Source organism: Bufo gargarizans, chromosome 5 (genome assembly GCF_014858855.1).
Source record: "Bufo gargarizans isolate SCDJY-AF-19 chromosome 5, ASM1485885v1, whole genome shotgun sequence".
Lineage (NCBI taxonomy): Eukaryota > Metazoa > Chordata > Amphibia > Anura > Bufonidae > Bufo > Bufo gargarizans.
Genome location: NC_058084.1, coordinates 271,612,384 through 271,624,956, shown reverse-complemented (window position 1 = coordinate 271,624,956; position 12,573 = coordinate 271,612,384). Strand labels below are relative to the sequence as shown.

The 12,573-nt window shown below is 43.8% G+C and overlaps 1 protein-coding gene across 1 annotated transcript in view; it reads right to left on the bottom strand.

Annotated features, from left to right (window-relative positions):
* CTNNAL1 (catenin alpha like 1) overlaps positions 1-12,573 on the bottom strand; it is a 225,483-nt gene that overhangs the window by 16,628 nt on the left and 196,282 nt on the right. Inside the window, exon 12 of the mRNA XM_044294669.1 lies at positions 3,176-3,213. Within this exon, the coding sequence (XP_044150604.1) occupies positions 3,176-3,213 (38 nt within the window). The remainder of the gene's footprint in view (positions 1-3,175; positions 3,214-12,573) is intronic.

Below are 12,573 nucleotides of genomic sequence, written 5' to 3'. Positions count from 1 at the left end.
GGGGATATACTTACATAATATAGATGATAGACATACTGGGATTCTGGAAAAAAAAGTAAGTTATGTCTGGTATTAAAAGCCATGGCACTCTAAAAGCTGTCCCAGGCCAATTGTATAAATGGAGAAAAGTAGGGCACCCAGGATGGAGCCTTGACGGACAGCTAGAGAGAGAGAATGATGAGGAGGTGGTGAATCAATGGGAAATGCTGAAGGGTCTATTGGTGAGGTATAAGAGGGCCACTTCTCTGATGCAGAAGGATGAGAGGGTTTGCAACAGGAGAGAGTGGCCGACTGTCAAAGGCAGAGAACATGTCCAGAAGGAGGAGTACACAGTAATGATGTTTAGCTTTGGCAACTAGCAGATCATTGGCACTTTTGTTAGGATGGTTTCAGTTGAGTGATTGGAATATAAGCTGGATTGTAGCTGATCAAAAAGGGAGTGTGATGAGCAGTGTCGGACTGGGGTACCTAGGGCCCACCAGTAAAATTTATTTTGGGGGCCCACCATACAGATACATTCAAATATAATACATAATCTATCAAGTTTTTATATGAACATAGGCTGGTTGAGGCGCTGTACATTGAATATATGTATGTAGTGCAGTAAGTCCACTGTGTTATATGCCACTTGTGCAGCGGGTGCAAGACTAGGGGCCCACCGGGGGATTCCCCTGTACCCCTGTAGGCCAGTCCGAGCCTGGTGATGAGAGGTGAGAGGACAATTCGAGAGTTAGGGCAGGGCTAACTATAGTAGTAATGTTATGGATGAGATGGGATTGGGTCAAGGTCACAGGTGGTGTGATTTGAAGTTTAAGGTGGAAAGTTCATCTTCAGTGACGGTGGTAGATTGGGTTATTAGGGAAGATCACTGTGTAGTTGTGTAAAGGGGTTGCAGGGATTGTTGGGTGAATCTCAGATGTCAATGTTATGTTTGAAATATGAAGCAAAACCTTTGGTTGGGATGAGAGATGTGGGAGGGGGTGCAGAGGGGAACAGAATAGAGAGTTAAAGCTATTAAACAATTGTTTGGGGCTGCTGGAAAGTAGTCCTATTTAGAAGAGTTGAGTGCCTACCTAAAGTTAAAAACATCTTGTTTGCAGGGGATTAAGTCTTCCTTGAAGTGCTATTCTGCACCTCCGCAGGTTTTGTGTCTGGTGTGCATGCCAGGGTTGTCATTTGATTTGACGGGTTGTGATGTGTGTAAGAGGGACTGAGTTAAAAGCTGAATTAATTGTGGTTTTGCAAAAGCCAGCAGATGTATCAGCATCATGAAGGGAAGATATAGTGCACAGCGGTGAGAGAGTGTTTTAATAAAAAGCAGTTTCCGGTTCCTACTAGGGTGTGCTACTTCATGGACTGGAGGGGGGGTTGAAGAGTGAATGGTTGAGAATGCAAGAAGATTGTGGTGAGAAAGGGGGAGAGGAGAATTTGAGAGGTTAGATAGGGAGCACAGGCGGTTGAAGTCGAGGTCTTATTTGTTTCCATCTCTGTTGGGGAGGCAAGGGAGGAGGTGGAGGCAGTAGAGTTGCCTGTGTCAATCGGGATGTTGAAATTGCCCATGATGATGGTGGGAATGCTGGCTGAAAGGAAGTGTAGGAGCTAGCTATTGAAGTGATCAAAAAAGGCAGTAGCAGCACCTGGTGGACAGTAGATGTTGGCTACTTGGAGGAAGAGTAGATGCGGACAGAGTGAACTTCTAAAGAAAGGAAGTGTGGATATGTGTTGAAGGTATTACAGAGCATATATATTAGATAGATTCACAAAATAGTGCCACTGAGAACATTATGGTTGCAATAAGTGGTGGAACCTAGAGACATCAATTGTAAACTTCTACAGGAAAAAAATTCACACAAATCCAAAGTAACATATTATTCCAGTGCAAGAAACTGAACCTATACTGAACTATAGTCTATGAAATATGCGTAAAATGCAATAGCCTTTGTTGAAGCCCTTGTAAACACAATTGTCTAACAGTTCAAGTGCTCACACTTGTAACTTGTATTTGATTTCCGTTGCATCTAGTTATCAGACATCCTCTTGGCGAGGATTAATATGCTGTAATCAGAGCTGACAAATGCACGCGTTTCCAGATGGCCTGGCTAAAACTAGAAATCAACATAGCCTGTTGTTGCAATACACACATTTTTCAACATCAAAAGACAAGCAGATCCGCTTCCAGAAGCAGAAAGAAGAATATTCATCTGCCTAAAGCAAACATGTTCTTTCCACATTCGAGTGATTAAATGCTTGATAGTACTTGAAACCAATATTCAGCAAGTAACATTGCTTAATATAGATAATGTTATTAAGAGGATTTGAAAGAAATACGTTTTAGATGAGTCATGTTATTCCTATTGGGTTGTATGTTTATGTCACATCGTCATCTGTTGTTATATTACAGATGTGTATAGGGGAAATAAAATTGCCATCATAATGCAATATATACTTGGGAGAAAAGCCATGTATGACCAGTTACAGGTTTGCAGTATTTTACCTTTTTATATTTTATAGAATAAGAAACAAACATGCATGGCCACCTCTCCATGTACAACAGCCACAACATCAGCCAAACTGGGATTCAAGAGACCCTCATTCTGGAAGTAGGGCATGTCTGATTGGCAGGCGTCCAACCTCTGAGGCCTTCTCTGATCATGAGTACAGGGGTCCTGTGTTCCCTGTTTGAATGAAGCTGTGGTTACTCGTGTGCTGCCACTCCATTCACTTCTATGGATTGCTGAAGATAGTACAAGTACAAGTGTTTGGCCATCGTCAGCAGCATAGCGTTTAATGGAGCTCCACTGCGTATGTGTGACTGCTGCTCCATTCAATCAGGGAACACAGGGCCCCCGCTGTCATGACTGGAGGGGGCCCAACTTGTCAGATTCCAATGATCAGACGATAAGCGTTTGTGATAAAACAACCCCTTTATGAAAGCTTATATAGCTTTAAATGTACTTTGCAGATATTATACAGAAACTCCAAGCTGTATGGCAGGGTATACAGTTTGTCAAACTAGAAATTATTACGGAGCCATATTCTAATCATTAACCTGTATACGTATCTGCTGTAATTGTATGCAAATTATCAACATGTTACATAACTTATTTTAATAGACGCTAGAGACCCAAATAAAATATCTAGCATTTTAAGCCAAATACAATATCAAATAACTCACCCCTGGTCTTGGTAGGGAAAGATATGCACGCTTGTCTCCTGCCAAAACAGAATCAAAGTTACTGGTTTTCTACCGTGCCTTTCCTATTCATATTTGTTTCTTACAAAAAACATACAGTACCATACTGACTGGCAAAACTGTTCAAGACAACGGAGGAGATTCACAATTTTTTTCCCAATATTTAGACCATGTCAGGCACATTTATCAAGTGGTTGATGCCACTATTGTGGCTTAAAAAGTAGCAAATTATGGTGCATGCCATATTTGTGCCATAATTTGCAACTTTTCAAGAGCTGCGTGAAAAGAGAGCAATTAGCGGGATGGGGTGTCTTAACAGATTTACAATCATTGCTGCCAGAAACTGGAGTAAATGATAATTGTCTGCTAGCTCATAGGTGGTGTAAATTCGAATTTCAGGCGTACAGACTGTCATGACATGGGGCAAATTCATGGAGAAGCTTGTGCCTCAATATATTTGGCGCATTTTGTGCTGATGGGCTTTTTGCTAAGGGCTGATTCACACAACTGTATCTGGCCCAGGAAACACGGTCTGTGTAGTAGCCCCACAATCAGAGACTGAGTGTACCATAAATGACTATAATAAAGGCAGCCAGTTCAGGTCAGGAGAGCTGCAGTCGGCTAGGGAGATGCAGCAAACACATGGACCGTGTTTTCTGGGCCATGGTCATGTGAACCAGCCCTAAGCATCCTTAGGATATCTGCACCACAGTTTAGACTACACAGTCTAAAAATATGACAGATTTATCAAACTAGTTGATGCGGGATGATAAATTTGGCGCACCTTTAGACTGTCTAGTCAAAGTTTATACCACCCATTAGTTGGTTTACTTTGCACAATAATTTTCTCCCATTCCTGCTTGTCGGACAACTCGAATGTGGGGCAAAGCAAGTATGGCAGGTTTTCAATGCACATTACCAATCAAAATGCACCAGCATTCTGAATTAAAGTTCCACACTGTGTGTAATGTGCTGAGCTACATGAGCTGGAGAGCTGACCAGTCAGTCAGACCCACTGGGCTCTGTTCTGCAAAAAATACACTGTAATACAATGGTAACATAATGCATCTTCCCAAGTGTTCCCCAATGTGCTGAATGGCCTTCCTCATCACTAAAGGTTTTCAGACTACTTAAAGGGGTTCTCTGGGCTTTTAATATTGATGACCTATCCTCAGAATAGGTCATCAATATCAGATCGGCGGGGGTCCGACACCTGGCACCCTTAACCGATCAGCACTGCCTCCTCTTCACTGTTTACCTTCTCGCCGTCGCCTCTGCAGCGGTGAGCAGGTGTAATTCATTTCAATGGGATGGATCGGTCCTATACAAGTGCATGAGGATAGGTCATCAATATTAAAAGCCCGGAGAACCCCCTTAAGTTCAGCACAAGACTGACAATAACTGCAAGAAATAAACTTTTTGGTGATTGAAGTTGGTTTAGATCTAGGCTACCAAATAAGCAACTCCTCTTCTCAGCAGTTGTTTCAGATCTGTTGAAACACAGTACATTAAAGGGAGTCTGTCATCTGTTTTTCACCAACATAAGTAAGAGCACTGCCCCATAGAAGATTGCACACACATCCCAAGCCTACCTGTGTGCACTTTGTGTCTGTATTCCATGTCCAGGAAAAGCACTTTTCTTCTGCTGGAAAACAGCTCCCAGGTGCCCAGCTTGCCCAAAGCAAACCAGACTGAAGAGGGGGGGGGGGGGCTGCTTTAGTTGCTCATATCTTGGGATTGGTAGCCAATAGAAATATGAACCTTGTTTGAAAGCTGGCATTCCAAAGTTTCAAACGATACCAGAATCACAGCTTTATATCCACTATATCAGAAGATATGGCTGTTAGAAATCGAGTCAGGAGTGAAAGCTGCTTTTACATTCACTTTCAGCTGGACACCTGGGAGCTGTTTTCCAGCAGAATAAGGGTCCATTCACACGTCCGAAGTGTGTTTTGCGGATCTGCAAAACGCGGACAGCGGCAATGTGCGTTCTGCATTTTGCGGACCGCACATTGCTGGCACTAATAGAATATGCCTATTCTTGTCCACAATTGCAGACAAGAATAGGAGATGTTCTATTTTTTTCGGGAACGGAAATGCGGACCTGAAAGTACGGGTCCGCATTTCTGGATTCGGGACGCACATTGTGTGGCCCCATAGAAATGAATAGGTCCGCAATTCCGTTCCGCAAAATGCGGAACCAAATTGCGGACGTGTTAATGGGGCCTAAAAGTGCTTTTCCTGGACATGGAATACAGACACAAAGTGCACACAGGTAGGCTTGGGATTTGTGTGCAATCTTCTATGGGGCAGTGCTCTTAGTTATATTGGTGAAAAACAGGCGACAGACTCCCTTTAAAGATGGTAGTAGTTACAGTGTAGCTTACTTGAATATAACCATTAACACGAACAACATGGCAAATTCATTTGTAGTTTTTGTTTTATTCTTTATGCCAACTATGAAATAATTAGCATCAATTATAAGAGAGGGTAAGTAGGAGTCGTATGAGGCCCTGTGAAGCTCTCATGAGATGGATTGAAGTGCGTTGGAGGCACGGCTGTTCAGACACTAGCTTACCAGTGTGCTGTTAAAAGTAGTTCCAGTATTCATTTATATTTCGCTCACTTCACAGTTTCCCTATGCAGAGATGTTAAAATGTACGAACAATTTACGCTCTCCAAAATAATTGCATTCTAATAAGAGAACATAATTCTACATGACAAATAATCATGGGGCTGAAATACTTCATGTGAAGTGATTGCGCTGGCAGTCGTGTATTTTTATTTAAATCAGACTTGTCGGCATTTTCTTAAAATATGAGAACACAAAATCCATCTGGACACCTTTGACATGAAAAAAAAAAGATTTCAAATCCACTAAATAGCCACTTTAGGGACAGCCAACTAGTAGTGTTCTACTGCACCAATTCGTCGTGGCATAGATTCTACTAGGTCTGGATAAGGTTTTAAAGAAATATTGGCCCATGTAGACCAAGTAACGTCTGGCATATGCTACAAATTAGGCTACTTTCACACTGGCGTTATGGCTTTTCATTTGCGAGATCCGTTTAGGGCTCTCACAAGTGGTCAAAAACAGATCAGTTTTGCCCCAAAGCATTCTGAATGGAAAAGGATCCGCTCAGAATGCATCAGTTTGCCTCCGTTCCGTCTCCATTCCGCTTTGGAGGTGGAAGTTTTGGTGTTCGTTTGACGAAACTGAGCCAAACAGATCCGTTCTGACACACAATGTAAGTCAATGGGTATGGATTTTCTATGACACAATCTGGCACAATAGAAAACGGATCCGTCCTCTATTGACTTTCAATGGTGTTCAAGACGGAGCCGTCTTGGCTATGTTAAAGATAATACAAACTAATCTGTTCTGAACGGATGCAGATGGTTGTATTATCTGAACGGATCCGTCTGTGCAGATCCATGACTGAGCCGCACCAAACGCGAGTGTGAAAGTAGCCTTAGATGGAAGCACTGACATATTCCTAACACACCATTCTAGCCCATCCTAGAGATTATCTATAGCAGTGTTTCCCAACCAGTGTGCCTCCAGCTGTTGCAAAACTACAACTCCCAGCATGCCTGGACAGCCTTTGGCTGTGCGGGCATGCTGGGAGTTGTAGTTTTGCAACAGCTGGAGGCACACTGGTTGGGAAACACTGATCTATAGGATCAGGATCTGCAAACTGTAAATGTCAAGGAAGAAAGTAAAACATGCTGTCATGTTTCTGGAACCAATCCGCAGCTATAGGACACTTGTGGAATGGTACATCTCCTGCTCAGAGTGTCCATCTGTGATAGTGTATACCGCTGCCATGAAGGGATGAACTTGGTCAGCCACACTGCTGTCCAAATAAAAGGCATCAGACCCAGGGTGTTCCAAAAAACATTCCCCACGCCATTACCTGACGGTAATTGTTCAATTCATGCTGCTCCAAATTCTGACCTTCCCGTCAGCATGGTCCAACAGAAATCTGGATTCATCTCACCATGTTTTTCCACCACTCAGTGATCCAATTTTTGTGTTTTTTTGCCCACTGGAGTCTTGCCTCTCTGTTTCTCTTAGGCTGAGTTCACACGAGCGTGTCCGGATTAGGTCCGGATGCATCCCGGTGTATTGCGGCAAACCAGCGCGAGTAGGTACCCAATTGCAGTCAGTTTTGACTGCGATTGCGTTTCCGATGTTTTTTTATCACACGGGTGTTTTGCACCCGCGTGATAAAAAAACGACTGTGTTACCCAGACCCGAATTTCTTCACAGAAGTTCGGGTTTGGGTTCGGTGTTGTGTAGATGTTATTATTTTCCCCATATAACATGGTTATAAGGGAAAATAATAGCATTCTTAATACAGAATGCATAGTAGGTGGTCAATTGAGGGTTAAAAATAAATAAATAATTAACTCACCTTCTCCTCTTGATCGCGGAGCTGCCGGTCTCTTCTTACTTCTTTAATGATGAGCTGCCGGCTAAATGACCTGTGGTGACGTCAGATCACATGCTCCAATCACATGGTCCATCATCACAGCTCATCATTAAAGAAGTAAGAAGAGACCGGCAGCTACGCGATCAAGAGGAGAAGGTGAGTTATTTTTTTTATTTTTTATTATTAACCCTCAATTGACCACCTACTATGCATTCTGTATTCAGAATGCTATTTTCCCTTATAACCATATTATAAGGGAAAATAATACAGTGAATAGACTGTCACCTAGCAACCATGCGTGAAAATCGCACCGCATCCGCACTTGCTTGCGGATGCTTGTGATTTTCACTCAGCCCCATTCACTTCTATGGGGCCTGCGTTGCAAGAAAAAAGACACAATATAGAGTATGCTGCGATTTTCACGCAACGCATATGTGATGCGTGAAAATCACAGCTCATGTGCACAGCCCCATAGAAATTAATGGGTCCAGATTCAGTGCGGATCAATGCGTTCACCTCCCGCATTGCACCCGCACGGAAATCTCGCCCGTGTGAACTCAGCCTTAGGTCCCCTGCAGACGAGCGTGAGCGGAATAGGTCCGGATGCATTCAGTGAAAACTGTGCGATTTCGCAAGCAAGTTTCAGTTTTGGCGATCACGTTCAGTTTTTATCGAGCGGGTGCAATGCGATATAATAAGTTTTGCACGCGCGTGATAAAAAACTGAATGTTTACAAACAACATCTCGAAAGCAAGTGCAGATGTGATTTTCACGCAGCCCCATTCACTTCTATAGGCCAGAATATAGAACATGCTGTGATTTTCACGCAACGCACAAGTAATGCGTGAAAACCAATGCTCATGTACAAAGACCCATTGAAATGAATGGGTCCGGATTCTGTGCAGGCGCAATGCGTTCGTGTCACGCATTGCACCCGCGCAGAATACTCGCTCGTCTGCAGACAGCAATGGCACTCAAACTAGTTGTCTGTGGTTACCTAAGGGACAAGGAGTCGTGCACTTGGAGCACTAACCTCTATTCAGTTGTCATTTCTTTGTGTATTGCCTGTTCATTAGAATTATTCTTGACATCTTCCTCCAACATCTTTTTCTTGACTATGCTGGATGTTTATCCCACTGGCCCCAGTTAGTCTAGCACCGATGACCATGCCTCATTTGACGTTGGTAAGATTGCTCAATTTTCCCATTGTATAGTGGATTCACATTAAAACTGATCCACGCAAACTTGCTCACGTTATTTTATACTGCATTTCAGGGTAACGTGTCTAATTTCCATACAGACAAGCTCCAATTGTGAAAGTGCAACTGTCCCTAATGAAGTGGTCAGAGTATGTGAGTGGATTACTTGAACAATAGGAGTTGCACTACGGATTCAAACTAGGGTCTTCATTCATGTTCAGACCCTCAGATTCACTCTGCAATCTGCTCGTAGTTTTAAACTTTTCTCATGTTGTCATGTCCCTCCCAGTAAGAAACTGATTTATTGCTCTCATTACGAAAAACAAAATAAGAGGGTATGATACATTGTAACCCTTTGCCGACCTCCACTGCATATATATGGCAGAAATCCGGCACCAGCTCACGGGCACCATAGCCGCTGGGTTTTTGCTCTTTTAAACAGCAGAAACCCGGGTTAATGTCTGCGATCTGCAATAATGCTGATCACAGACATTTAACCCTTCAAATACAGTGGTCAAATTTGACCATGGTGTTTTGAGAGCTAAAAACTGTGAAGTGTGGTACTTCCAGGCCTAGAACGGAACCCCCACGCACCGCTTGGTGGAGCTGTTCATTTGCTGTGAAAGGCCTGAGCCTGCTGTAGACTATCACACCTTTCACAGTATATTCCAATGTAGGCCTGCAGGTGGCAGCAGTACACTGGATTACAGTGGTCCTTTAAAGGGTTTCTGTCGTCAGAAAAATTGTTATGTAGCTGGCTGACATTAGCTATGTGCTAATGGCAGCAGAACATAACTGTATGACATATCTCCCTGCATGCCGCCATTTGCGCTAAATAATGACTTTTATAATATGCAAATGAGCCTCTAGGTGCTAGAGGGGCGTTGCTGCAGCACCTAGAGGCTCCCAGGACGACCACTGTACGTTGAAACCATTGTAACTTGAGTCCATAACTCTATGGAAAACTAGTAATTGGTTCCAAGCCCCAAAATAACATCCCAAAATAAAATAAAAATAAGGATTTAAGAAAAAAAAAGGCAGATATCCAAGACCGGCAAAGCAAGTCCTTACATATCACAGTCAGGAATAGATCCTGGAAGCTGTAATTCACTTTCTGTGATGAGGACAGGAGCTTCTTCAGGGTCCTCTGTAGCACAAAGTGCACCAGAAAAATAATATGGAGCTTCCCTCACCTAGTGTCCAAAGGAGCATTTCACCCTGGCACAGCAGAGGGCAGTATAAAACATGTAGTACCACACCATATTATAAAGAGGAACTAATACACAACCAATACAGGTATTTTTGCGGCCATGTTTATTGGTTTAGTCTGAGGCATAGTATGTTGTTGTCTAGTTTCAACTAACGATGGCCCAGGAAATGTGCATAAAAAGGGCGGCACGCCTAGTAAACTTGCTCGACCCTGGGTTTCACTACATAACTGACTTCTTCTGGAACATGCCCCACAAGAAAAGTTGACTGCTGCTGCCTGTAGGAGCTTGAAAAAGGAGGGAGTGTCCATGGAACTACAGGTACCAGCTATTCTTCACGTCAGTGCACGAATGAGCTCTGCTACTTGCATTTACATCAAGAGAAGATAAGTGAGCATTTGTAAAAGCATTTCTTGTTGGACTGGTTGTTTTTATTGTTTGCACAGTAGTGCTGAGTGGTGATATTTAACCAAGTTGACCTTTATCATCACCTGCTCCAGCAGTGTATACACTCATACTGAGTGCATATAGTGTATTATTATGCATTATTTTGCATTTAGTAAGCAAATGAACGATACAAAAATTCAGTGCAAAGGTGTTCATAGTGGTGGTTACTAGGGATCGACCGATATTGATTTTTTAGGGCCGATACCGATAATTTGTGAACTTTCAGGCCAATAATTTATACCGATATTCTGGGAATTTTCATTTTTGAAAAAAATAAATAAAAAATTCCTACACAAATCTGCTCAAAATTAATGTTTATTGTTAATGTGTAGGTTTTTTTTGTAAATCTTTCTTTTTCATTTATACTTAATATTTTGGTGTTTTATTTTTATTTTTGTAACTTTTATTTTTTTAAAGTTTTTTTTACTAACTTTTAGCCCCCTTAGGGACTAGAACCCCTGTCCTATTCACCCTGATAGATCATCAGGGTGAATAGGAGCTCACACTGTCCCTGCTGCTCTGTGCTTTGGGCACAGAGCAGCATGGAGCTTACCATGACAGCCAGGGCTTCAATAGCGTCCTGGCTGCCATGGTAACCGATCGGAGCCCCAGCATTACACTGCTGGGGCTCCGATCGGAGGAGCAGGGGAGAGGGGATCCTGTGGAGGGGCGCACTGCGCCACCAATGTTTTTAATACTGGGGTGGGGGGCGCACTGCGCCACCAATGCTTAATACTGGGGGGGCTTGAGGGGGAGGGGGGGGCGCACTGTGCCACCAATGTCTAATACTGGGGTTGGGGGGGGGCGGAACTGCACCACCAATGTCTAATACTTGGCTAGGGGGGGCGCACTGCCCCACCAATGAAGCTTAATCTCTCATTTATTCATATACAGGAGGCGGGAGCTGCAGAATCACATAGCTGGCTCCCGACCTCTATGAGCAATAGCTGCGATCCGCGGCATCTGAGGGGTTAACTACCGCAGATCGCAGCTACAGCTCATAGAGGTCGGGAGCCGGCTATGTGATTCTGCAGCTCCCGCCTCCTTTATATGAATAAATTAGAGATTAGGCTTTATTGGTGGCGCAGTGGCCAAAGCCCCTCCCCTTCTCTTCTCCCTCCTCTCATTGGCGGCAGCAGCAGCAGCACAGGGGGAGGAGACACTGATTCCTTCTCCCCTGTGCTGCTAAGGGGAACACAGAGTGCTTTCAGCAGCGCGATCTGTGTTCCCCATACGCTATCGGAATATCGGCAAAATAGATGCCGATACCGATAGCGTTCAAAATCCTCAATATCGGCCGATAATCGGTCGATCCCTAGTGGTTACCATTGATTTACATTTATCTATTTAATGCAAAAAGATGTAACTGTACATTGTTTGTGTGTATGGGAAGCATGGAGCTGGCTCGTGAGCTGAGCCTGCTCCATAAATGGCGGATGTCAGCTGTATAATATAGTTGACACCCGGCTGCAACTGGAGATGACTCTGATCCTAGTCATTTAACCCCTCAGATGCCACAGTCAATAGCAACTGCAGCATCTGGAAGGTTAGACATGGTGAGAAGATTCCCTCCGACTTGACCCCCATGGCGAAATCACAGGGTTCTAATTAGTCACTATGGCTCCCATGTAAGGAGGAAGTTCAATTTACTGAGAAGAGAATAAATATGTGAATGTAGTTTTCGTGGTAGGGATACATGCTTGTAGCCAAGAGAGAGGGTTCAAAGTCCGGAAGTCTTTGGAGCACCAGTTTGTTCCAACCCTTTCATCTTCAGTCCCTCCCCCTTCCCCTGGATTGACATGGCTCATCTAATGCCTGCTACTCTCAAAGAGCTGAGACTATTGCCTGCGCTGTATCTAATTGGTCTTGGTGCTAGCTCCATGTTCCCCTTGCTGTGCTCAGAGCAGCGAAGATTCAAACTGAGCAAGTATCGAGACCTGTCATCAGTGATTGCCAGTTCGCATTGTTCGGCCGCGAACACATGCGGGCTGCCATCTTTTCTCACAAGTCCGGCAAGGCAAAGGCAAGCCCTTACCTGTGCCTATGCGCGGGCCAGTCTGAAATCAAATGCGGTCACCAGGGGGCAGGCA